General features: G+C 39.4%; 2 protein-coding genes across 11 annotated transcripts in view; one reads left to right on the top strand and one right to left on the bottom strand.

Moving 5' to 3' along the window:
* Positions 1 to 11,635, bottom strand: part of RARS2 (arginyl-tRNA synthetase 2, mitochondrial) — a 32,669-nt gene extending 21,034 nt beyond the window's left edge. For 4 of the 7 annotated variants that reach the window (XM_021391739.1, XM_021391743.1, XM_021391746.1 and 1 more), the window contains exons 1-8: positions 11,499 to 11,635; positions 11,305 to 11,378; positions 10,602 to 10,707; positions 8,933 to 9,031; positions 8,036 to 8,119; positions 4,734 to 4,831; positions 3,453 to 3,508; positions 1,844 to 1,927 (exon numbers count right to left, since the gene is read on the bottom strand). In XM_021391739.1, the coding sequence (XP_021247414.1) occupies positions 1,844 to 1,927; positions 3,453 to 3,508; positions 4,734 to 4,831; positions 8,036 to 8,119; positions 8,933 to 9,031; positions 10,602 to 10,707; positions 11,305 to 11,378; positions 11,499 to 11,537 (640 nt within the window). In that variant the 5' untranslated portion in view covers positions 11,538 to 11,635. The remainder of the gene's footprint in view (positions 1 to 1,843; positions 1,928 to 3,452; positions 3,509 to 4,733; positions 4,832 to 8,035; positions 8,120 to 8,932; positions 9,032 to 10,601; positions 10,708 to 11,304; positions 11,379 to 11,498) is intronic. The other 3 variants (XM_021391741.1, XM_021391740.1, XM_021391742.1) reach the window with 3 other exon arrangements.
* Positions 11,618 to 26,846, top strand: part of ORC3 (origin recognition complex subunit 3) — a 34,124-nt gene continuing 18,895 nt past the window's right edge. For all 4 annotated transcript variants that reach the window (XM_021391732.1, XM_021391731.1, XM_021391733.1 and 1 more), the window contains exons 1-10: positions 11,618 to 11,754; positions 13,401 to 13,455; positions 16,116 to 16,213; positions 18,327 to 18,471; positions 19,773 to 19,877; positions 20,640 to 20,794; positions 21,539 to 21,672; positions 23,399 to 23,558; positions 24,438 to 24,551; positions 26,253 to 26,386. In XM_021391732.1, the coding sequence (XP_021247407.1) occupies positions 11,731 to 11,754; positions 13,401 to 13,455; positions 16,116 to 16,213; positions 18,327 to 18,471; positions 19,773 to 19,877; positions 20,640 to 20,794; positions 21,539 to 21,672; positions 23,399 to 23,558; positions 24,438 to 24,551; positions 26,253 to 26,386 (1,124 nt within the window). In that variant the 5' untranslated portion in view covers positions 11,618 to 11,730. The remainder of the gene's footprint in view (positions 11,755 to 13,400; positions 13,456 to 16,115; positions 16,214 to 18,326; positions 18,472 to 19,772; positions 19,878 to 20,639; positions 20,795 to 21,538; positions 21,673 to 23,398; positions 23,559 to 24,437; positions 24,552 to 26,252; positions 26,387 to 26,846) is intronic.

Raw genomic sequence — 26,846 nt, 5'->3', positions numbered from 1 at the left:
CCCGAGGGCACAACATTGTGTTCTACCCTTACTTGGCTGCCAACTGTCACAAAACTAAAAGAATTTTGTTCTCTGAGACACTTTTGTCAGATCTGGCTCAGGTTGGCCAACGTGTTCAGAATTTATTAGCAGCAGAGTGTCAGGAAGATGGATAGACAGATTGCCTAAGATTGGTTACCTTAAGAAACCTGCCCCAAAACTGCCCAAAGGTTGAGGACTGCTTTGCTTTGCTTCAGCAAAATTCATTTTCAATTATTACTTTTAAAAGCCTTTGACGACAGAAGTTGCAATAGAAATGCTGACAGATTGTTAATTATAGCACAGCTTCTGGGGAAGGATCATTATACTAATACTCCTATGCTATAATTTTGTGAAGCATGACTACGTTATTTGATATAAAACCTGTCATGCATTTGGGTTGAGCCAGCCCAAATAAAGAAGGGAGCAGCCCTTTGGAAAGCTACAGTTGAAATCGCTTTGACAAAGCATGATTTTCAGAGCTGTGCTCTGGACAACAGGTATGTACTCAAGTAACATATATTGTCAACTTGATACTTTCTAGAAAGTTGGTACTAAAATACATAACATTACTGATATTCAGACTTGTGAGTACAATTTAGTATCTTCAAAGACAGAATGAATGAGGTCAGTTGAGAAGCCCTACACTGCATTTCATTGCATAATTGCCATTGCCACACTCCTTATACAAGAGCCGGTGATAAAAATTGTGTCTAAGGGGCAAAAATGAAAGAAATACGCAATGACAAAATTTATTTTAATTTTAGGTTAACTTCTTCTGCATTCAATTCCTATGAAACACATCCTGAGTGAAGTGAAACTGCTATAAAACAGTACTTCAGCAGAAGCAGGATCATGACAGAGAAGCTGTGGAAGAAATAATTTCACAAAGCAAAAAATGCTCTATTGCTGATCTCACAGCCATAAGAATGTTTTAGCTGTCTCAACCCCAGGCATTTACTCTAGAGGGAGAATGGGTAGAACCGAATACATTTTAGGGACATTACCTATACTGCTGAATCTGAATGCATAAATGGAGTACAAGTGGGGTATTTCTGCTAAATTTTTAACCCAGACTTCTCTTTTGCTACATTTTTAAGGGAAACTGAATATTTTTGGGGAAGTACTGGGATGTCTTGAATGATAAAAACACTTCGGGTCTTAACCTGTCAAAATGCAGCTGCTGTGCAAGCCAGTTATTCTCTATGAATGAGAAACTTGTCTCCAGAGGGAGCAACAACAAAAGATAAAGACAATGCCACCACGCACACAAACACAACTAAATAGAAGAATACATTTTAAAAAACCCACCAATTATTCTATTGCTATGCACACAGGTATGGCATAAGTACATAGGCAAGTTAACAACTTCACTCTTCCATGTACAAAATATGAATAAGGAAGGCAGTATAACAGGCCTGCTACAGACATGGCAATGTGTATGCATTTTGTCTGGAAGCAGCAACAGCAGCCTGTTCAGCTGCTGGGGCTCCAGGAGTATAACCAGCACACTCAAAATATTTGCCCTATGCTTTAAAAATGAATCCCAAATAACACAAGTTGTGTGAGAGGAACTACTGAGGTAAGGAGGAACTGCAGGGTAGATTTCCTCCCGTATTTCTTGAATAGTAGCGTAGCTCATACTGCTGATGAATCAGACTAGGTTTTGTTAATATTTTAAGGAGACTAATTGCACATTATATGCATGTGAACACAATATTGCTCTTCATGAGCCCAGAATGAATCCAACTGCCTGCAAAAACTGAAGTTGAAAACCTTGACCGTGTTATACAAGGGAATAAGAGAAATAAATATGAAAACATACCGAACTGCATGCCCCAGTCACCAAGGTAATTTATTCTTGTTACTTCATGTCCCAGTGCAACTTTGAGATTTGCTATAAAATTCCCTGGTAAGGAATCAAAACTGGTATTATTATTCAGAACTGTATGTATTCTGTGATTTTCTAGGTCAATTTTCTGTTTTTATATGACTTGCTTTCCCTTTTCATTTTGAATACAATCACACGAACAGCTCCACAGAAATGACCAAAATTCTTCAGAACTTAAAGCAATAATCTTTTGAGCAGGAAAAAAAAATAAAAAAAGACTTTGCATTTGAAAGAGGCCATGAAGTGTCTCATACAGATATGTATGTTTGTACCACTGTTGTCTGCACATGCACATAATGCAAATGCATGGACATGAAAAACACTTTTTAAGGGCTTCCTGCATATTCACAAATACATGGCAGCATGCATAACTCTACTTTCACAGCCAGGTAATTTCATACTGGGAGGGTAAGCAAGTACAGAAATTCACAAACTGCTGTTTATTTTGAAGTTACACAGAGAACACTAAGTCATTGAGCAGTACTGAGCTTTTCACCTAACGTACTATGAATCTGATATGGTCCAAACTCACCATATCACATAAGCACATCTTTGTTCTAATTGTTGCTGCAACAAAAACCCTTCGTTTCTCTCCTGAGCTTTGCTATATTCCCAAATTACAAAGAAATACGTGCATTCCTTCCTCTATTTTTCTGCGCTTCAAGGGTACCTTTTAATCACAACACTGATATAAAAAGGATGCAGAAAGTTTTGTCGTCTTCTGTTACTGTAACACCATGCCAAAGCATGCAATCACTTTCTGTTCCATTCCCTGTGGGCACTTCATTCTCTTTCTGGGACAAACACCAATCTACAGAATTATTTTTGAAAGATTTTTTTTCTATGCAAAAGGGTCCAGAAGTGAAACGAAGAGCCCAAGGTACAACACTCAGCCATCAGCCAATGGAGAGGCAGAATTATTAACTTTATGTAGCTGATAATTATACACGCTACATTAATATAATTAAAAATAATAGATTATTAGCTCCACGGATGCTGAAGGGTCTTCTGCTAATCTACAGATTTCACTGAGAGGAAAAAAAAAGGGGGAGACATAATGTTTTTTATATGTCATTAGACTACTGCACAATAAACAGATTAATTATTCCATTACAAATGGCAGCAATTGTGTTAGCAATACCGGCATCAAGTAATTAACACATAAAAGCAAATGTTTTCCGAGACAGCCACTGAGCCATAACGATGTGACTGCTCTGCAGACCAGTGCAAATCAGAAATTTAAAATTCAAATGACATTCATAACACCTCAATGGAAACTGCGCTGGGTGTCTTTGTGGAACAATTTTGAACTACTTCATTTAATGTTCTCAGACATAAAACTATATTATGTGTGACTTAATAAATCTGCCAGCAGCATACCACGCTCTTTCCTCACTGCATAATGAGTAAAAGGCTTTTAATTAGCAAGCAGAGCCTGACACAGCCATTCCACGAGAGCAGTGAAAGGTTAGCAGTACTCCCCTGTCAAGAGAATCACGAAGACAGAGCAGCCCTTTTCAGACACACTGAGATGCATACTCACCTATGATTGTGGAACGCAAGTGTCCTATGTGAAACTTTTTGGCAATATTAGGGGAGCTGTAACAAATTTTCACAAATAATGTTTGTTCAATGCACAAGACCGCCAGATCGCCAAAAGAACTCAACTCATTTGTACAGCCAAGCTGTAACAAAACCACAGTTTTCCCTTACAATTCTCTGATTAACTTCTGTTCCAGACAGCGCATCTCTATCAAACCAGAACTCCCCAAACTCCAGCTGAGCAAGCGACATAGGACTTGCCCTATCTCCCCACTTTTTACATGTTAGGGACATACAAATCATTCTCTTCACTGTTATTAGAGATAAATCTGATGCTGGAACAGGTGAATTTGTATACAAGAATCAGTATCTTAAACCACATCTTCTACCAAGTGTCTTCTTCAACACAGGTAAATGGCATATCTTTATGCTGGAAAAACTTCCAACACTGCTTTATAACGCGAACAAATGTTTTGTTGAGCTTACTGCTTGTATTTCAGTTCACTTTAAACTTCCAATAGTGGCATATTATCAATGTGTCTTAAGCATTTACTTGAAAAATATTGCAAAATAGTTAAGCTAGATCTTTATAGGTTGTAGTTTCTTTATCAAGAAAAGGAAAAAGAAATAGTGTGCCCACAACTGTTTGTCCTCGAAAACAAAATGGAAGCTCAGCTCTAATATTCACCTTCCACATTAAAGGAAAGTACTGACTTTCTGACTAAGGAAGTCTACAAAACGAGTCTAAGCGAACACAAATTTTTTTTTTTTTTTTTCCACATAAGGATATCTGAGACAGACACATTTATTTCCACGAGCAGGTGGCCACAAACAAAATTTCACTGGCCAGAATTTTCAGGGCCAGAAATTTAGAAGATTAGTGAGATGAATGCCTGGCTGCCCTAGTAAGTCAGGAATTAACACATTAAGGAAAGCAAAGTAGCAGGTTTGGAAACTGAAGTCCAGGTAGGTGTTGCTGGCTGAAAATTCAGATGATGTTTCTTGACAACAAGATAAAAGAAATCTACTTAAAAACTGAACGCTGCTATACACTAAATGAGAATGAGGAATGACCTTTTCAAGCACGAAAAATACGTTCTGGGAAAAAACCTCAGTTCCCTGGATAAAACATATTCTACTTGGCAAATGTATCAGAGAACTAAATACAGCTGAATATAATGCCATAAACATGGTTTAACTTCAAAGGCATCATGCATTACAGCAATGACTACCAATCGGCAGACAGGGCCGTTTTCTTAAAGGACTCATCACATGTGCTTACCTGAACTCAATCACTGCCCTTTGTTTAGGCACTGTAGAGAAAAGCTCACTTTTTGTTCCATATTCTGTGCCATCTTTCAGCACCTGCTGCAGAACAGTCTGAAGCACAGGGAAGACAAAAAGAAGGAAAATAAGTTTCAACAACAGAAAATGCAATCAGGAAAACTGTTTACCAACCATGCAGAAGTCTGGTCCCACAGCCTTTTTTCACATTAGCAATTAGATGGCTGATCTGCCAAGCAAACAAGGTATCACATGCAGATGGAAATGCCATTAACTTTGTAAAGCTGAATGTGATCAACTAAAAACATCAGAGAAATTGTAAGCAGAGATTTCAGTGAAAATGTACATTGATTTTTGTAAAAAAAACTTACAAGCAGAAAGCCTAGGCCTTACTATAGCCATTAGTTTAGTTAAACAACACGAAAAGGCAAGAATCGCCCAGAAGTAACTGGTGGGCAGAAAGTCAAGTCAGTCAAAGAGTATGTGTAGAATAGTGGCCTCATGTAAATGAAGAAGTTCTCACGTAAATAGGAGTTTGAATTTACCCCTGCCACGCCGAATTCACATAACATATTTTAAAATAAAAGGCATCTTGTAGAACTTGTGAGCAGGAGACTTAACAAGAGAATTTATATCTTTATGCACTCAAACGTTCTCAGAGGGTTGGGTTTTTGTTTGTTTTTTCCTTCCTGAATTAATAACAGAAGCTACATCACAAACCTCTGAGCTCCCTCAAAGTGCCCTCCTCCCGTAAATAAATCTTACCAAGGCACACTTCAAGGAATTTGGCCATTTGTGTGAAATTTCTAGAAGTCCTGTCCTAGATCTAAAGTTTTTGCCAACATGTGAATGCAGAGAATGCCCACTGTACACAGCACGGCCTGATCACGCAGGCCCAATCAACCCACCGGGACACATCAGATCTCCTACAGACTACTTATGACTGATGGCCTGCAAAAAATCCAGTGTGCTGTAACTGTATGAACGCTACCACGCTTGTGCAGGTTACCTGAACACCTCTTTTTCTCTTTAGGAAATCTGCCACAGAAGTCCAGGAGTCCCTGCCTTCATAATTTCCACTAAAGCCCATCTAAGAGACAAGACAGTTACTGCAAAACCCTCTTCATCAGCTCACTGCAGGTGGACTGAAACAACAGCCCTTATGAGGGTACCTTATGGTCTGATCTCTCTTAATAATAATAGGATACAAAAACATTAACCAGGGGTTTATGTGAAGCAAAACTAGAAGAGACATAGCTACTTCTAAATTCAGTAATTTAAATTTAAGCTGCTTCCATTTTTTGTTCTGGTACACGAGGCAGATTAATATAGCTACCTTTTTTTCCTAGTTACTTTATATCAATGCTCACTGTATTTCTTTATTATTTTTTTAGAAATAGCATCTGCCTAATGTTCTTTTCTTTTTGTGTGGAAGGAGAACATGCATATAGAACGGGGAAAGAGAAAAAACAGGAGACTTGAATTCTTGCAACACCCCTCAGAACTACCAAATCACTTAAGTCCACAAAGGTTAAAAAAATATATAAAAATTAATACACTCACATTCTACTAAAACTGCTATGTTTTTCTAGGCACCAAAAGCCATCCTGCTTTCTATTCCTCTAGTGCCAAAGCAAGCCCCCTATTTAGTCCTCATGTGTCAAAACACCTCTTCACCCCTTTCCCTACCTGCAAGCCTGTAACAGCACTAGAAAGTGTCTGTACAAAAGCGTGTCTACTTTGAAAGTATGGAGACTGTCTAAAATTCCTCAAAATACTTCTTCAACAGCTTGAAAGCAGTTTGTGGAAACAAAAATCCTATGTTAACTATACTTTCAGCAATGCATTCATACAGCATGTTAAGTACCTACGTGCACCCTATATACTTCAGTTTGTCACAGGGAAGCCAACACACTTGAAAATCCAATATATGAAGCTGTAAGTATTGCACAAACTTCCTGAAGATAGAACAGGCCTCTAACAATGTGAACGCAAGTGGAAATCTCATTCCATACAGTGGGAAGTTGTTGTTTTTTATCCACCCCAAGATCATCTTAAAATTGTTCAGCAATAGAAATTGAATAAATGAACTGTGCTTGTAGAGAAACCTTTAATGCTGTGGTCATTATGGCATGTAAAGTAAGCTAGACACACACACAATCCAATTTACAGCACACGTTTTCCTTACTAGTGATAGTCAGTTTAGTTGTATCTCCTCAGCAATATAATGTAAAATTTTGTGTTCTAATTCCACTTTTTTTCCAACAAAACTCAACTAGGCTAGACACAGTTTCGCTTGAACCATTATACTGACTAGAATCCACCTACAGACACAGCATCTTGTCAAACCCTGCCGAGGAATAACATTTAACACCAACACTGTTCTTTCAGCAAATAGTCAGCTGTTATGTTCTGATCATGATGGATTACAGACAGCTGATGAAAATTTAAAGAGATATCTTTGGTAACAAATAAGGTAACTGATTAACAGGAATGCTTGGGCATTAGCAATTCACAAGAAGAGAGAGACTTATCACTCAGTAAAAGATGGCTATGAGCTCAACTGACTCAGGGGAAGTCCTGGTAGGCAGGGAGCTTCATGAGTATTAGGTAAGATCTGATTTCCTGCCCACTTACTTTCTCAGACCACAGTGTTGTTTCCATAAGAACTGCTTAGATTAAGGCCTTGAAGAACAGCATAACGGAGCTTGCTTCCCACGTTAGTTCAGCTGGCCTTCCCAGTCTAACAGTGCCAGCCAGTCACCTGTCCTTATGAAGCTCTTGCAAATAATCCAGACTGAGAGCAACTGAAATACTGCTCTTATAGACTGAGCATGTTCAATTATTGATTTAACAAATTAAGCTTTCATTTTCAGTCAGACATTGGACTTTGAGAAACACATCTTCCTTTGTTGTTCTAACAATAGATCTGTGGTCAAATACTGTTATTTCAGATATCTTTTTACCATCCTTCCCTATCTTAAGCAAGAATCTTTATATACGAGATCAAAATCTTGAGTTCAGAAACTTAAAGCATGTGTCCAGTCTGCCCTACAGAGCAGAAACAGGGGAGAAGAATGTGGTTATTACCAAAGGGTAGATAGCCCTTTCCTCACAAAGATACACCTCTGTAACCCTCTTTCCAAACTCTAGGCCTACATGATGAAACAGCATCAGGGATCCTCAGAGAAAGTCTGTGAAAAACAAGCAGTTCTACACAGAAAGTATCTAAGACTATACTGAGTATTTTATATTCAGGAATTTATTTTTACCTTAACACACCTGAAATACTGTACTCACCTTTGCTAGCAATTCCCTGTTTATAGTAAAGTTCACTGTTCCTGGACCAGTGCTGATTTCACTCACTACAGCATCACATTTTAGCTATAAGAACAAAATAAAACAGTAATTCCTCATGAAAACAGGTAAACAGGGAAATTTTAATTCAATCCATTCAAAGTTTTATTATCACAGTGGATTAAGTTAACATGTTATTTATCTGATTGAAAGCAACTGTAAATGGATCGTTTAATCAATCCTGCTGATAAAGAATTTTTTATTTCTAATCCATGCTTACTAGCTCTGAACACAACTCAGTGCGAAAGGTCACGCATTTATTTTCAGTCCTTGCCAGTGCCGGGTTTGCATTTGATTTTGACTATGAGCAGCCCCCTCTTTAAACAAATTTTGCCTCTTTACAGGTTGAGAGTTTTGGCCCCTTCCTTAATAAACTAGCTACCTTTGAGAGCCAAGAAATTTTCTATGAAAACAAACAATAAAATAACCAACCACACACAACTTGGTTAATGTCTTTGAGAGAGAGGCAAGCTGTTAATGCTGACTGAAGCACATCAGCACAAGGAAGAAGTTATTTGCCTTTTACAGGTTTTGTACTTAGAACCTGACTTAAACAAGGAGATGCAAGCACAGTTAGGCTTTAAGTTCTTTAACCTTCACAAGCTCCAACAACAACAAATTCTATTGTTTATTAATGGACTACATAAAAAAAAATTTCTTGTATTGACTTGGAATTTCCCACCTTCTCATTTTACTAAAGGTCCTTTTTACCAACTTAAGAGGCAGACAGAAAAATTCCTACTGCACTTGCTCCGTTCTGTTTGTTCTGCTAAACGTTTTCTGTATAAGCTGTCATTAGTATTCCGGTGTTTTTCATCTCTCTGTAGTATAAGTGCTCACTTGGCTTTTCCATAACTTTAGCCTTTCCTCGAAGCACTGCGTAGTTCTCCAGTAATCAGACCTTCCCGTGCCTAAGGCTTGAGTCAGAGCCTCTTTATGCTACCCAGAGGCATACAAAGAAAAAACAATAATAATGATTACTGCAAAGTTCCCCCTCAGCAAAGAACTAACAGTTCAAAGATGAAACAAGAATCAGCTTCCCAGATAAAAATCAAAAGCCAATGAATATAAGACCTTTCTGACAGACAATTCTCAGCATATCAGGGCATATTATTTTCCATTTAGTATCACATTGCATTATTTAGGCTACTTTAGTCAACAAAGACTGTTTTAGTCTCATCTGTCTAACCTAAATATTTGCATTTCAAATATTGTGACCAATTTCCTCTTAAGACACTAAGACCATACTACTGAACCTCGAGGCACTCTATCAACTGTTTATCATGACAAAAACTTATCACTGCATACATTTCTCTGTCCCAGTGCTAGTTTTGCATATAACGGTTCTATTTTGCTTACTTCTACACTGCTCATATTCTTTGTGGATGACGTGATCAGTCTAAATGAATGATAATAAATGCCTTTATCCACTACACAACAAAAAACATTCTAAGAGATCAATGATATTTTTTTCCTTTGGTTAACTAGCACAGCATATACAATTTGGAGGCCTATATTGATGGTCTGTTACTTTCTGCTGTTACAACTGTTTCTCCCTGTAAATGTGAGACTTTGTGGCCAAGATTTATTTATTGAGCCACAAACAATAAAGGAGGGAGACACACTTGCAGCTTTCCAATCATTGGGAACAGGGCTGCTTTTAAAGTGACAGACTAGACACGTGCAAAAGAACTGCTGCCATGATGTTAGTCACTTGGACAGAACGCCCACAGACGCTGTCAAATCCCTGGAGGCTTATAAAACCTGAATGGATTTCAAAACTTCTGAGCAACGTCATCCAAAAACTGCCAACAACCTACAGTTAACATTTCCTGAGACTCTAGATCACCTTAATGCTCTTTCAGAACTTTCGGTGGTATGTCTGCCTGGGCATCAGCAGCTCTTCCTCTGCCTAACTCAGATTATTCACCTGTTACAAAAATGGGTCTATGGTATGGAGCTCTTCAACATCTCAGCAGTGAAGAATGCAATGAAGAAGCAGTTTAGCATCTCAGTAACATTCCAATTGTTTTATTTGTCCTTGTTAACTCCCGATCATATAACAACCCTACTGGTTGCTTCTCAAACTTCTAAAGCAGATGAAGAATCTTTTATTTTCTTGCTAGCGCTTCTTTACAACTAACTTTGCCACCACTTAGTTCATGTTTTTCTTCACTGGAACCACTCACACCTTTGTAAATTGTGAAGGATTTTTTTCAAACCCTACAATCACCTTTCTGATCCCACTTTCAACTTGATGCACACCAACTCCTCCAATTTTTTTTTTTCTATTTTCTTCCCTGTCCCTTTTGTTCCTTCAAGGTTTGTGCCAGTTCTGGGTATCTTGTTTTGTATACCTACTGCTGCTTTTTTATACTGTAGTTACTCTCAATGCCTCAGCTACTGCCATCTGCCATGGCCTGGAATGGCCACAAGGACACTTCTCTTCTAAGAAACTTAATCTCGAACAGTGAGGGATTGGAAGCCTGGCCTGTTAAAGGTAGCATACCTTTTCAGCTAGCTTCTGAGCACGAAGCTGAAGATCTTGTACTAAGCAATCACTAGAACTGCCTTCTTCTATGGAAGCAACAGAAAGCTGGAAATCAGCAACGTGCCTGAATAAAAGAACAGATGAAAATCAGAGAAGAAATACGTTGAAATGATGGGAAGATTTGACAAATTCAAGGTGACTTTGCATATGGCAAGTCCGACTGGCAAGCATAACACAGTCACAGAGACACGAGAATTCACTGTGGTCAGAAAACTACAGCTGAAGGCTAAGTATTACCTTTGTTCTAAAAAATGCAGTGATAAAACAGATACAGCAAGATTACCAGTTCAGAATAACACAGGTTATGCTCATGAATAAATACCATTTACCTGCTAGTATAAATACACCTCTCAAGCATGACGTAAAACAAAAAATCCACAATAACTTCACACTGAGGTCATCAATACCAAAATATCTGCCATTCAAGTGCTGCCTATAATTCATATTTTTGAAGCAATTACATTTGTTTGGAACTTGCTTGAAAAAAAAAAAAAAAAAGACAGTGGTTTACTTGGATTTGGGCATCCTATAATTGGGCTGGAATATTAGCCTAGGGCTTTCTGTGTTTCTTTTTCCCCTGAAGTCCCGTTAAACCCTCGCACCGACAAACGCACCATTAGTCAGCATGGCACAACGCTGCAGGACTAAGCGTAAACACTACCGTTTTTTGGAGACAGGAACCGCAGAGATGGACTTTATTAAGTTCTCCGGTGGCAAATCCAAAACTTTAGAGAGCTACGTTAGAAATAAAAACACAAAAAGCGTAAGCCGAACAGACGTCAGAAAAACCCCGCTCCATGCCTCCACGAAGCGCTGCGCGCAAGCTCTCTGCCCTCCAGCTGCAGGGCAGCCTACCTGGCTGGCGATGCTCCTCCGAAAGGCGCAGGCCGCCATGGCGGTGCTGTGGGCGGGAGGTCAGCACCGCCCCTTGACCCCAGCGCTCCGCCCGCCGAGGGCCGCTCCATTCCGCGCGACTGCGGAAAGGCGGGCGCTGCGCTCCCCCACTGCGCGTGCGCCGTAGGGTCGGCGTCTGGCGTCGCCGCCCCTCCTCCCGGCGCCGTCCGGCCGTTAGCGCGGGGCCGGCGAGATGAGCACGCGCTCCCTCTCCAAGGTGAGGGCGGGAGGAATGACGTTGTCTTCCCGCCGGCCGCACTCCGACTGCGGAGGGGAACGTGCGGGCGGAGGGCGGCTGAGGGGAGCCGGGCTGCAGCCTCGGGACTGGTACTTCCTGTGGTGGCGGGGCAGTGATGGCATAACGCCTTTCTCTCGTGTTTCCCGCTGAGCTGCGATGTGCAGCGGGAGCCTTCGGTCTGGGAGTCACCGTGCAGGTTACTGCTGTCGGGAGCAAAGGGAGCTGCTTCCAAACCAAGCTCGTATTCAACCCAGAGCAAGTGGATTTCCCTTTCAAACCAGCTGTTGTGTTTACATATATCAGTAGTGAAAGGTCCTTGCGTTGTGTCCTATGTCGTGCATGTAGCACTTGGCCATTTTACTTACTGGTCTCTGCTACGTTGAATGGTGTTCAGAAATACAACGCTTGTAAAGCATTCAGTGAACAACATTTATATTTCATTTTACTTAAGCACAGAGGAGGGCAGTACAGATGATCCAAGAGATGGAACACCACCCCTGTGAAGACAGGCTGAGAGGGCTGGGGCTGTTCAGCCTGGGGAGGGGAAGGCTCTGGGGGGATCTGAAAGCAGCCTTCCACTATCTAAAGGCAGACTATGAGAAAGAAGGGGACAGACTCTTTAGCTGGGTCTGTGGTGATAGAACAAGGGGAAATGGTTTCAAACTCAAAGAGGGAAGATTTAGGTTGGATATAAGGAAGAAGTTTTTTACCATAAGGGTGCTGAGGCGCTGGAACAGGTTGCCCAGGGAGGTGCTGGATGCCGCATTGCTGGAGACCTTCAAGGCGAGGCTGGATCAGGCCCTGGGCAACCTGATTTAGCTGTGGTGTCCCTGTTCATTGCAGGGGAGTTGGACGGGATGACCTTTAAAAGTCCCTCCCAACTCTGAGGATTCTGTGAAATTCTTTACTCAGAGGGCGGTGAGGCACTGCACAGGCTGCCTAGAGAAGCTGTGGGTGCCCCCTACATGGAAGCGCTGAAGACCAGGTTGGATGGAGCCCTGGGCAGCCTGAGCTGGTGGGTGGTGACTCTGCCCATGGCAAGGGATTGGGACTCGGTTGGATTTAACGTCCCTTCCAACCCAAGCCATTCTGTGATTTTATGATTCTGTGATCTTTTCTGAGTTGGGATGAACTTGTCCATTGTAGATATGGGGTATCATTGGCTTCTGTAAGTGACTTAATATTCACTGCATTATTCTGGATCACCTCTATTCATCCCAGCCCCTTGCTTTGTTTTATTTTTAACTGAACCTTTCATGGGAAAGCTCCATTGATATGTCCCTGGGGAATCATTTCCTCTTATTTTTAAACCTATTGAGTGAAGGTGCATGAGAAGTTCAAGGATTCCTCTCTTGCTGATCTACCTGATGGATGAACTGAAGAACATAATTGAAAGGTGAAAAAGTTCCTCACAGAGATACTGGGATACTGCTTCCACTGGTTTTCCAGCTTGAAACAGGAAAATAAAGCACAATAAACAAATAGATATTCATAAGGTGCTGGCAGTTCATTTCTCGTCATTGGTCTAATGGAGCACAGAGGTTAACAGAGAGCAAAATGGCCTCAGGAGTCACAGTCAGGTTGATGCTGATTTTGAAGTTTTTATTTTTCTTGCTATTCTCCAGGGCTGCTTTGTTTTTAAACCAAGTCCCAAGAAGAGAAAGGTGCCTCAAACAACAGGTTAGTACACTTTGGTATATGTTGCTATGCTGCAGAGGAGGTAGTCCTGGAAGCTTCAGTCCTGATTGAATTCTGTCATAGCTGTGTGAATTGCTCCTGGATGTCAGTATTGGTGAAAATTCATTTCTTCAGAGGTACCCAAGTAAGTAGTTGGTTAATGTAATTTTCTTTTTCATCTTCAGCCACCAAGTTTATGTAGGTGGCTTTGTCTTTGCATTTTTTTTGTTACAAGGCAACTTATTTCTGTGCTACCTCAAATTGTTTCCTGACTGACAAACGAAGACTACGAATGGGTTGCTTAAAGCTATGGGATTCAGAAATCTGTTCCATTTGTAATTCTTATCCTATTCTCAGTAGTTTCTTTCTTTCCCTCGGTAAACTTAGCCAAAAGACACATGTGAACATACCATAGCTTGTGTCCGCTAGTATTTGTTGTATGTACTTTCTTGTGTATAATTTTCTCCAATCCAGAAGATGTTTATATAAAGTCTCTGGTCACTTGAGGAAGACTGAATGGGACCAAGTCTTCTTGGAACCATAAATAAGTTGCTGTTGGAGAGCTGCTTGGGGAAATTGCTGTTCTTATTCCCAGATTCAAAGCTTTTTGATCTTTTCTGGCAGCACCAGAGCTGTCAAGAAGTGTGTATTAAAAAAAGAAAAAAGAAATGGATGGGAAAGTAGTATGGCCCGACGTTTGGAAATCACCACAGGTTCATTTTTTACCAGAGGGACTTAAAACAACACCTGCTTCAAAATTAATCCCAAGTTATTTTTTCTGTGAGAGTTGGCACATCTGCGGCTCGGAGAATGAGAGGCAGGGGAATATAATCCAGTCTTTCATTCCAAGTCATTGCGAGGTGAATACACTAACAGCCTAGACCTATGCACTTAAACCACACTGGAATTTTGTACTTTACTGAATATGATGTTTCTGTTTTTGCAAGATTTGTAATACTTGGGTAAATCCTGCTAAACATGTTCCAGTTAGCACGTACTTTGTCACGAAAAAATGAATTTGACTGAACTGCCCCTAAAAGAGAAGCAGAAGTGAGCTGCTTTGCCTGCTAACAGCTGTTGATGAGAACACATAACTTAGCTGTGCATGTGCCGAATTTGGAAGCCCAAACTTGTAAAATGTGAAGTTTCAGTTGTGGTTGAAAATAATCTTTCACCTTGCATAGGCCTTCTTTGTGTGTTTGCACCTTTAATTTGAGTTTTGGTAGTACAGAAAGAATATTAGGCTTTGTTAAAATAACAAAAACACAGTGGCTAGTTTCTCATAAAAAGAATAAGACCTTTGTGATCAAAGTGTGTTATGTATTTAAGCAATTTTTCTTAGGGATATTAACGAGGTGTTAGTTTAGAGGAGACAAGGAAAATGGAGGATTAGGGATCACTCTTATTCATCATTTACAGGATTGGGTTTTTAATGATTTGGAAGATTGGATGTGCTCATCACGTGGTTCTTTAGAGATCAGACCACAACTGATGCTCCACTGAATGATGGGAAATGGTCCTTATAAAACTTCTTCTTTATGTGTCTTTAGAAAAAAAAAAAACTTATTTTTAATATTGCTTTGTGGCAAAAGATTGTTTACTTTACCTTCAGTCTTTGTGCTCTTCCAGGTAGTGTTGGAGAAGCCTTAAAGGCTGCACCAAGCTTGCTAAATGTATGCTGAGAGTAGGACAGGCCCTATTTTATTTTCTTTCTTTCATTTTTAAGGGAAACGTAGACGCTGTGAAGGTGGTAGAAAAGAAATCACCAAGAGGGATGTCACTCAGTTTTACTAGTTTCTATTCAATCTCAGATTGTATTTTTGGCTCTGCCTTTCTTGTTTGACAGCTGATGGGGAGTTTCTGTACTCAGATTTGTGAAGCAGAGGAGCACCTGGGAAGCCAGATGCATTCAAAAAATATGAAGACACTGTGTTACCAAAAAGGATCTGATTTCTGAAGGTTTAAAGGCATTTTAGGTCCATTTCGGACATTTTGCTTCTCCTTTTCATAAGCAACATGTATAGAAGTGAGAGGCATTTTGGAGATGAGGCCTGCTTTATGCTTAAAGGTTTTTGTTGGCATAGTTATGTTAGTTATGTATTAAAAATAATAATAAAAGTCTGTATTTCATGTAACCTAACAGTTCTTTCCCAGTATACTTTGTTGTTCTCTGGAAATTGGTATTAACTGCATTATCCTGGGAGAACAGAAAGGATCTTTGATGTATGTATTCTTGCAAACCTTTGTGCTTCATATCCTGACTGTAATAGTGGTAGAAGGTTGGATATTTAAAGGAGGAAGCTGACCCACAAAACTTTCTGAAACAAGGGAAAGACTTGCTGTTATTATTTTACAAAATGAATAAATAAAACAGCTTTTTGCCCTACTTTAGCCTTTAGCTATCTGGGACATGAGGTGGAAACCAGCTCTTCTCCTTTTGCCTCAATAGCTGGGCAGTGCATTCTGCTTATTTCTTCCCTCATTCAACAAGATGCCAGCAGTTAGTTAATTGGCTAAGAGAACTGGCTAAGCTCCCTTACGTGTTTATATATTATTACCTATATATAAAAAGATGTTCTTGCTTCAGTTGAGCGCTTTGCTTTCTCCTCAGCAAAGAATGTTTTGTTTTAATGATCTTGTTTTTGCTTATGTTTACTTTCTAGCTGACTATTTCAGAGAAGGAAACGGTGATTTGGAGGACAGTGAGCTACGGTTTGCTACTTGCCAGTCATTACGGAGACAGGTCAAATTAGAAACAGAGGTGAGTCTTGCACCTAATAGGAAAGCAGCGTTTTGCATTTATAGCAGTTCAGCTTACTTCTTTGTTTGGTTTTGGATATCCTTTGTTTTTTTACATGGTTAAATAAGCAGTTTGTTGAAGCAATAAAAGAGCTGGAAATATTGATCGAAGCTGAAATCCTTTCCCAGGATATAATAAATATAGAAAATCCATCATTTACACATTACTTCTGATCACAGCGCTACATGCTTTTGAGGCTTCAAGCTGGTGCTTCCAAGTTTCTTTTTTTTACTAATTGAACTTCTTTTTAATTCCTGGCATAGTTTTTTTAGTTGGTTTTTCTCCTACCTCCAATTCAGTTGTGTGCTTGCCAGCCCCCTAAGGATTTTAAGCTGCTTGTGACCTGAGTGTTACAGAGCCCAGCAGTCCAAGATTCACAGTGGATTTATGTGAATATAACTGCATGGATGTCAAATACTGAATGACACAGGTGCACACTTAGTCTGTTGAATTAGTATGGACCATGTCACTGGGTTTGTCTGGTGCGGATGGGAGTTAATTTTATACTGAACTGTGGCCTCCTAATTGTGTGTTAGATGGCATGCTGTTGTGTCTGAATAGCCAGCTGGCTTGTATTATAGTGTTAATAATTGTTTCCGTACAGCAGGGATTTCCTCCTCTATTTGATGTCAAGGATTCTGGGCAAGTATTCCATATTCCTCTGCCTACTATTGGGCACTGAACGTTGAGATTTTTTTTTTCCCAAAGTTTGTTTTGGGATATACAGTAGAAGCCAGCTGGATGAAGCTTACAATTTAGGCCCTTAGGCTAAACTCATAAATTCCTCTAGTTCTCTCCCTTCTATTCCACAAACCATCTCACTTTGACTAGTCGGCACCTTTTTCAAACTGTAACTAGCCAGAGTACGCAAAGCAGTGCGCAACATCACAGTGCTATTACGGAGCATACGCGGAGACTTTTGGAGGTGTATTTGGCATCTATCTGCCAGCTGCTTCAGGTTAGCCACCAGCACTAGCAGAAAGAAATTGCCTTGTCAGTTGCACAGTGGGATTACAGGGAAGACAACATGCTGTAGACCCTTCTGGAAGACCTTTTCTTAAGTCAGCAGGTCTGTAACAGTAATTTTAGAGCTCTGAGGTGCAAATAATGGTTTTCAGACTCTGGTTGTTAGTATTGTAACAGCGATTGAACTTCCAGTTCAATTTTTTGACTTCTTTTCAAATTTTCCAGAGTAAGCAGTGTCATGCAAGTAAATGAGTTGGTCGCCTGAGATGCAGAGCAGGCTAGTATACTTTGGGGAAAATTACCAGAATAGTGCAAATATCAAAGTTATTTTAGCACAAAAAAAGCCTGATGGATTTAAGAAAGCTATGTAAACACGTAGTGCTAGGGGAGTCTGAATTCCATCTTCACAAATGTGCAGTGGAAGAAATAATAGAAACTGTAACCATGCAACGCGAGGACCGAGAATCTTGTTAGATTGGCTCAGTGAAAACCTGTGCAGAAACAATCAGAAGCTCATAATCTGTTGGGTACGGAGGAAGCAGCTCTGAGGATTGTTGTGGGACCTATAGTAACGTAGGAGCTGTTGTGATGTTGTTGTAAAGCTGATGGCGTAAACTCATTTTCTTAAAATGTCATGTTACAATTTCCCCTGAGTTACCATAGAATTTATCAGGTGTGAGCTCAGGCAGACAGTCAATATCAAAAAGGTCAGAATTATTTTTGAATAAGGAGAGGATGAAAAGGTTTTTGTATGCTGTCTTACCGGTTTATCAGTTTTACACGGAGTGCACCAGGAGCTCTTGTCTGTAGTTGAAGTGGAGCTCAGGGTTTTGAGCAGGCATCGTGTGCAGCATCCTGGAGATGTGGTCTTGCCTCTCTTGGTGGCTTCCTCAGCAATACTGCTAGAGCCAACCTTTGCGACTTCATTTAAAATCAAGTTCACGGCTGTGTGTGTCACTTCTTGTTCCTAAGAAAAAAACCTAGTACTACTCCAGATATAAAACTGGAGTTTTCAGGAGCAAAACTGATGCAGGAAAAGGGTAGGAAAGTGAGGATATTCTGGTGTTTCCACATTTGTATAAATGAAATTCCTTTTGTCTCTTCGCAGCAAATAGAGGAAGAATTGAATGGACAGTTATTTGATAACCTGGTGAGCTTTTTGAGGCGGTCTCATTCAGCGTTTCGAGAGAAGACAACAGAATGGACTTGTCAGATGAAGTCCAGAGAAATCCCTACTGCAGCTCTTGTCTTAGGTAACTTCTTAAAGATACATTCTGTTATGTCCATCTGCACTCTTGCAGAGGCTTGAAATTGAGATCAAAGAGAGTTGTTTCACTTATTTACAGCAATTAGTGCAGGCGAGGTCAGCTTCAGAAACATTAACAGAAGAGATTTCTGTGGGAGAAGGAAGCAGGAGTTGACCTGTTTCCATTTTGTCTGTATGCTTGGTACTTTAGTGCTATAACATAGCGCCTTCCTTAGAGGTTCATCTTGGGCAAGCAGTAGTGATTTGGGTTTTTTTCATGATGCTGTGGAGATGCTTTGATTCTATCCCCATTTCTGGCACTAATTTCCTTGGTGGTTTCTATGACTAATCCCTATGGCACGGAATTATACAGCTTCTGTATTTCTGATATATGTTAATGAGTTGACTCTTGCAGAGCATCTTTACATGTAGGAAAGCAGCATCTTTATCTTGGAAAAGGAGCAGAGGGTGAGAAAAATAGCTGAAGGCCTTACTACTGAACTCAGTGAAGTTCTGGTCTTTTTTTCCCCCTCTTTCTAACATTTGTAACTGTAAACCTAAACCTAGTTCAGAACATCCTGATTATGTTTTCCTTGGTTCATAAAGCTGCGCTGCAGATGTATCATGTCAACACTAACAAAGAGTGGAAGGTTAGCGTGCTTTTGGAAGAAGTAGAAAGTGAGAAGTTCCTGCTCTGAATTTTTCTGTGGAAAAGAAGCTATGATTTGCGCTCTGCAGACTCTCCCTTTCCTTTCCCCTTCCCCTTTTTTGACTAAGGATGTCAACAAAGGCAGTAAATGTTGAGTAAATCATAATTAATTCAGGCTGTAGTTCATAAAAAGTCATAGTAATTTCCCTACTTATGTAAGCTCTCTATGCGGATCCAGGTCTCAGGGGCCTACACTGCTGCTCTCCTTGAGAAAGTGAATTTCATCTTTTTATCTGTGGGATTAGGTGCCTGTGGATGTCTTTGAGGTTATGAGTGACAGGGAAATTAGAATACCAATCCTGCTCCCTGCAGCTTTGCACCCTTGAGAAATCTTTCATAAAAAATAAGGAAAAATTCTCCATTGGGCATCTTTACAGCGATTCCCTGCTCCTTTCAGCTGACTGGTATTAATATGTATGTTCAGTCTTGTGCTGTTTTTTCATCTATCCTCATAGATGAAGTGATGTTTTTCGTTCCTTCCTTGAATATCGGTGCTATCTCCTGTTTGTTTTTTTTTTTTTATCTGCAGCTCAGTTTATCATTCAGTCACCATGGTCACAAGTCACAGGAAATATGCACTTAAACCATCTTTCTTTTAGGTGTGAATGTTACAGATCATGACTTCACCTTTAGAAGCCTGTCAGAAGTCCTTCAAAATAATGTTACTCCTTATATAGCGTTGTTGGAAGCCAAAGATTGCCCAGGTAAATACTGCAATAGCTTTGCATCTTCATCTGAATAATCTGTCAATTAACTAGTTCCCATATGTAAGAATACTGGGATGGAGAGATCTTAAACACCTTCAAAAGATTTGTTTGATCCCATGGTAATACAGCAGGAATTCCTGCTGTGCTGTAAGAGGTGTCTAGTTCTGTTTCAGACAGTGGAGAATGAAACACTGTTTAGTTGTAGCACGAATGTCAGGAGCATGCTGCTTAGTGTATTGCGTGTTAATATTCTAGGTTGGCTTTCCTCATGTTTGAGCAGTTGATGTATGTATGCATTCCACTTTTAAATGCTTACATTCACGTTATCACAGTAAAAAATGGGTAGAAAAAAAAAATCTGCCCTGCTCCTTATTTAAATATAAAATATTATTGAAATGAAAAGATTAAAATAACTCATAGCAGTACCCCCAGATCTCTTGGTTGGCCTTCTAATTTCTTTTTAGGTCATTCTGACAGCAGATGTGGAGTTTAAGAAAGGTGTGGGGCCACATCTTAGTGTGAATTATTGCTATCCACGTAACTTAATAGGAAAAAAAAATATTGCATTAACTGCACACATAGCAAGAATACTTTAAAGTGTTGTGGAGCATGAAATGTGCATTCTGGAGAGAGGAGGGGAATAATTAGAAAAGTGAAAAATAAGTTGGGGAATTTCTTAGAGCATGAATTGGGGAGGTGCTAAGGATCTAGGCCGCTAACCAAACATCTTTATTGAATTTCTAAAAATGTATTGCGAAGGCATAAAAAATCTGATGCAGAAGCTGCTGGGACAGCTGATGAACTGCTGTATAGATGTGGACTCATCGGAAGAGGAGGACTATGAACAGGTTTCCCGTAATAGAATACGTTGTTCGATGACTTCTCTTATCAACTGGTATGAGAGTGCAACAAAGGTGAGATTTTTTTGGTTTGTATCGCTAGTTTACAAAAATCTCTGACCTGTATATTCTTTAAAAGAAGGAAACTGAATACCTCAAATGTATACGCAGTAGTGAAAAAAGGGAGGGGGTAAACTTTTCATTTAATCCTAAGAAACAACTGAGACTGGGGAGATTCGAGTATAAATCTGTAACGTATGTAACAGATGTGGAGTTTGCTGATGAGGCATGAATGTCAGAATTCTGAAAAAAAATAGGTAATCTGCTATTTTACGATATGTTTACTTGGGAACCAGAAGCCTAAAATGCAGTATCAACTTCATGCTAGGTGCTTTACTCCCAGGGGTCCTGGGATGTTTATTAAAACAAAACTTCAAGAGAGAACAGCCCTCCAGGGGAAAGACACCGTGCTGCCTGGTGTGGCAGTATGTCGTCTGCAACCCACGCCACAATGGAAAGCAGTGACAAAATAACTTTCTAAATGTTTTTTATCCTTGTATTTAATAAAGCTATTTATGTTTTATTCAAGCTTTTTTTTTCTGTCTTGAATGAAAGCTGGAAGTGATTATTATGAGCATCATGTTAAAAGTTTAATGAGTACATGCTCATGCAGTTCTAGATGCTTCTAATAAATACAGTTGTAGCAGAAAAGTCAGTTATGTCACTTTGGAGCATTATGTTGTTGTAGATGTGGAATTCAATCTTTTTTTTTTATTTTATTGCTTTCTGTTTGTTAATGTACAACCAATGGCTTTAAAGAGAACAGATTCTGAGACTCCGGGCAAAAAAAGAGCGTCTTCCAGACACTGGCAGTCTCCTCCAGTTGTGGTTGTCTTCAAAGACATGGAAAGTTTCACCACAAAAGTACTTCAGGACTTTGTAGTTATCAGCAGGTAATGTCACTGGGAGTTTTGTTCTTCCACTCCATTACTCATTTTCTATTTGGAGCTGTTTAGAAGTGTAAAAATGAGGGAACGTTACCAGTGGGGAGTCGGAGCAGATATTGATGCTGCTGCTTTGCAGCAGTGATTGAGCAGTGAGTGACAGGCTACTTCAGATGCATCTGTGCTTCTGTCCTTCCTTAATGCTGTCTTCCTTAAAATCACCTCTAGCACTGCAATAATTAGCCCCACTGTTCTCCAAAAGGAGCACCTCATATTCAAACCCCTGGCTGAAAGCGCAGGATTGGAGCCGCAGTTGTCGAGTTAATGCAGTTACAACATGCACATTTGATGTCACCCCTAAATAAGGCTAGGCAATTTCACTTGCTGTGAGGCCCACAATAAAACTGTTTTCTACTTCAAATCTGACAGAGGTGTTCTCTGGGAACATTTCAAGAAGTAAAATCAGAAATCACAATTATCTCGAAATAATTGGCTGTAAGGCAGGGGGAAATGAGGTTTTAATTGTTTCTTAAGTGTTGTGCTCTATTTTGCTTTTTGTGTCAAGGATGAATACCTCATTATAAGCATGTGGAGTGCAGATGAAGTGAAGTTTATGTCTGTCACAGTCTACTAGTTGCACATACACTTTTAAAATAGACCACAATTCAGAAAAAATTCAGAGAATTCAACTGTTTTTATGACTAGGGGTTGGCAGAGGAGGAGTAAAATGGAAGCTGAGAAGAGTTACATGATACTTTGAAAAAGATCGTTGGGTTAATCATAGAGCCCAGATTTATTCTCACCATTTGTCTTAAGTGTGCCAGTTTAATGATTAAGGTGAAGTGGGTAAATAAGAGATTCTTCTGATTTGTTAATCACGAGATTAAATTTCTCTCTCTGAAATACTCTTAGGTTACCAACAATGGACAGTAATATGTGAAGTTTTGTTCTTTCTGTGTTTAAGTCTATAGCAAGAAGTTAGAGAACAGAGGTAATTGTGGAGGTGTCAACTGAAACACTAGGGTCAAAAAGTGGCTATGGTAAAAGACAAAAAAAAAAAAGAATAAATTGTCAAATTTAACCTCGAATTGATTTAAAATAGCAGAATTTGTGTCTCGTTGAAACTCCAATAAAAAAAAAGGGATATAATGGTAAAATAATACTGAAAATATTGTGTTTTGTATAAATAGTTTGCATGCTGTCCCCAATGAAAAATCTTTCAGACCTGGCTATCAGTATGTACTAAAAAAACATCTGAAGAGGAAGATTGAATCTAGAGAAGTTGAAATTCTAGTGCAGTGAGAACATTGGACTTCAGGGGGATTTCAAATTTATTTTTCAGTTATTAAATACTGTAAAATTTGTAGATGTTCTTGAGACTGTCAGCTGTTCAAAGTCTCTTCTCATTTTTCTTTATTTCTTTGAAAAGAAAAAATAAAGTGCTAAGATTCAGTTCTCTGAGTTGTTCGGTACAATACTGTAACTAAAAAGATGCTTTTTATGCTGCTTCCTGAAATTTGAATCCTAAAATATAATTTTTGTTTTCTGTTCTAGGGCTTTAAGTAGCTTCCTTTCTTTTTCCTTTTACTGCACATCAAAACTTCTGTGTTTTTTTTTCTCTTCCTTGCAGCTAAGTCATACGAGGTCAGTGCTGTAGTAGGAACATAATGTGTGTATTTCGTGAGTTTCTGCAATGTGACTGTTGTTTTTTTCTTTCCTCCCCTCCTTCCCTTAGTCAGCATATTGGTGAATTTCCTCTAGTGCTGATTTTTGGAATCGCTACATCTCCAATGATTATCCACAGCTTACTTCCTCACTCTGTTTCCTCTCTGCTGTGCATAGAGCTTTTCCAGTCCCTCTCCTGTAAGGACCACCTGTCTACTATAATTGACAAGGTAATTCCCTTCCTGCATAGGAAGAGTGTATGTATTCAAGCACGGAGTACATATGCAGTCTTTAAATGCAAGTTTGTTTGAAGCCTTTGAAATGCAATCTGTTCCTGAGTGATGTGAATTTTGGATATTTCTATCCATAACCGCAGGGTAGCTTATTAATACTGAGAGCTTCCTCCCTACACTGAGACACACCTGCTTTCATCTTTGATTTAAATTGACATCTGTGCATACTTACTTGGACTATCACTTTGACCTTCCCATCTCTTTAAAGAAGAGTAGCGCTTTGATCCAAGTTTCATTTGCTTAGAAGAGGATAGCCCTAGAAACAGAAAAATTCAGTTCAGCCTAAATTCTGTGATCTGTGAAAACTTAGCAGAGTTATCCAAGTGGTCAGTTCAAGTGAACGCTCTGCTTATGTGATTTTTTGATATGCTTCTTTGTGCAGGATTTCTGAAGTTGCTATTTCACATGCTGAAAGTAGTGATATCCCTGGTTAGAATCATAGAATCAGAATTAGCTAGGTTGGAAAAGACCTGCAAGACCATCCAGTCCAGGTTGCTACAGCAATCTGTTTTCCATTGTTTGTAATTTGAAAAATAATACAAAAATAATGCTAAGCTAAAACTAACTTGAAACACTGCATATTTATTAGTAAAAGGAGCTTAGAAAAATGTGGTGAAATAATAAACTGAAAGACGGTCTTTACAGAGGTGTTTGTCCTAGTAGATACATTTTTAGAAGTTGGCAGCATATTCAGCATCTCATTTAGTCGAATGCTAATGCATGCTGAGAGTTGTATTGAATAGTGAATATAAATTTTGCTGAGTTGAATTCAGGAAAGAATTTTTATGCCTGCGTTTTCCTTCTTGTCCCCTTTAGGTACTTCTAACAACCCAGTTTCCGCTTAAACTGAGTGAGAAAGTTCTGCAGGTTCTCATCAACATATTCCTGTACCATGATTTTTCTGTCCAGAATTTTATCAAAGGATTTCAGGTAGGTGATGGTAACAAGAACTCACATTATGGGTGGTGAAAATGAAGTGTGATTACTAGACATTGAAAGATATTTCTGGTTCCTATTCTTGCTGTCATTGAAGTGGATGAAAAAATGCCCTTTGAAAACAGCTTGGTCTGTGAACAGGTGGGTGTTTGTCTGCCAGAGTTTTAAAGAGGAACTTACAGGGCCAGGTGTAAGGAAGCGTTTAAAAGACAGCTCATTCTCCACAAAAAGTTGTATTTGAAAGTTGCACTTAGTGTGACCTGCCGTAGTGGGTAGAAACGCCTCTCTTTTGCTGTAGTTTAAGTTGTAGCTTCTAACATCCTTGGCACAACTCTCCAACTGGGTATCAAGTTGCTGCTTTGATCCTCTTGGGCTGAATTTGTCATGGTGTGAGTCAGCTACAGCAGTGTCTCTTCCCCACTCCATGCTAGAAGTCCTTCTGGAGTCATTTCTGCATTCACACTTACGTTTTCAGAGAAACGGGAGCTGTAGGGTCACTTGCTTTTTGCCTCAAAGTAGGTGATGCTTGTGATCAGCTGTGCAGCAGTTCAGGAGTTACATTTACCCTCTCAGCAGGCAAAGTGGAAGGCTCGGTAAAGTTTATTAAAATAACAATAATGGTTTAAAATTACAGAGGCTATATTTTTTATCGGCGTGTCTTTGTATATAGATGTATTTCCGTGTCTGAGTCTCAGTGTAGCTTTTATTCCTCGTGGGCTTCTCTGAGAAATCTGGACTGTGAAATTATTTCTTGTTGCTTGGTACCACAGATGGACCTGCCAGTAAAACTTGCTATTTTCGAGTCATACACATCTAGAGTGTCCGGGGTTCTTTGATTTTTAAGACTCAACTTCTCTTATTTGAAAGAATTGCCAGGATTTAAGGATTCCCCTTTGGCCTGATGTGGAAATCCAAACCCCAGTCCTCAGGGTATGGCTGTGTCCTTGTGCTCAAGGAAATTTCAAGGAAGCAATTTCAGATCAGATTTCCTAAGTGACGTTCACAAGGGATCACCGTGGTCCCAGTTATGTCTAGGAGTGGCACTAACGTTTCTGACAGGAAGTGTCTCTTCCCTTTGATAGTTTTTGCTTTAAATATTTTTAGTGAGGTTGTCTGACTGTTTTTGTTTTTAAGACTAGATGTGATCGACATATGCTATTATTTTGCTAGACCCTGGTACTGGGAATGTGGAAGACAGCTGAAATCAGTGACACAGAATTTGTATTTGTGCATAGTAAGAACTTGGCGTTGTATTTTTGTGTACAAGAAACAGAAATTGAAATGAGGACGTGATAGGTTTTCATCTATACTGTAGTTAATTTACATGTCTTTATATATACTCACTTATGAACAGTGAAGTTGAGTATGTATCCTAAAGAATGCAGTAATTTGCATAAATCAATAGAAAATATTTGACAAGCTGTAGTTACGGTTATGCAAGAGGGGAAACGATGAGGTACTGAATTTGAATAGCACATAGAGCAAAGAAGGAAGCTGTACGACTGCATTTAAAGCTCTATAATCGGTGCGGTATAGTGATGTGACTTGTGGAATATTTACCAATGGTAATGAATTTTTTTAAAAGGAATGCCATTACTACCATTGTAGCGTGTGCACTGCAGTGATAAGAAGGCCTTGAAGGGTAGACGTAGCAGGGAGGGTGAATTTTGTTATCATCATCGGTTTCTTTTTCAGCTCTGTATTGTGGAGCACTTCCATTCCAATCCTCTTAGTATACTGTGTTGCCAGCTGGAAGAAGCAAAGAAGAGAGTAAGTTCTTTATCACATAATCAGTGTGAAAACGTTCGAAGACTGCCCTCTTTTAGAAGGTAAGAGGTGAAATAAAGTTTTGGACAGTCTCGTGTTTAGTCAGCTTTGAGAAAGACGAAAGGAATCTGTAAAGTGTGAAAACTGTGGACTATATTTGCATATGTTTGTATGGAAAAAGAAATGAATCAAAAGGAGGATGGTGCTCAGTAATTTCAGGAGCCCTTAGTTTTCTGGTATAGAGAGTACAGCTTCTGTGGTTTATACTCTGTTTTTCCTCTTGTCCTTAATACAGAAACAAGCTATTATGACAAATAACCATAAATCACTTTTCAGCTTGTTAAGGTGACGTGGCACGTCATCTCTAGGGTTTTGCTGTGGCCTTTCAACTTGCTGGATCTGACTGTCCCTTTTTGAATCTTTTCAAGTAAATCCTTACAGCAGCACAAATGTTTTTAATTTTTTAACCTTATAACCTTTTAAGCACAACCTATACTGTAACTTCTGTGTTTCTGTTTTTTT

This window comes from Numida meleagris, chromosome 3 (genome assembly GCF_002078875.1).
Source record: "Numida meleagris isolate 19003 breed g44 Domestic line chromosome 3, NumMel1.0, whole genome shotgun sequence".
NCBI classification, from domain to species: domain Eukaryota; kingdom Metazoa; phylum Chordata; class Aves; order Galliformes; family Numididae; genus Numida; species Numida meleagris.
The sequence above is the reverse complement of the archived record's forward strand: the minus strand, read 5'-3'. Positions and strand labels throughout refer to the sequence as shown.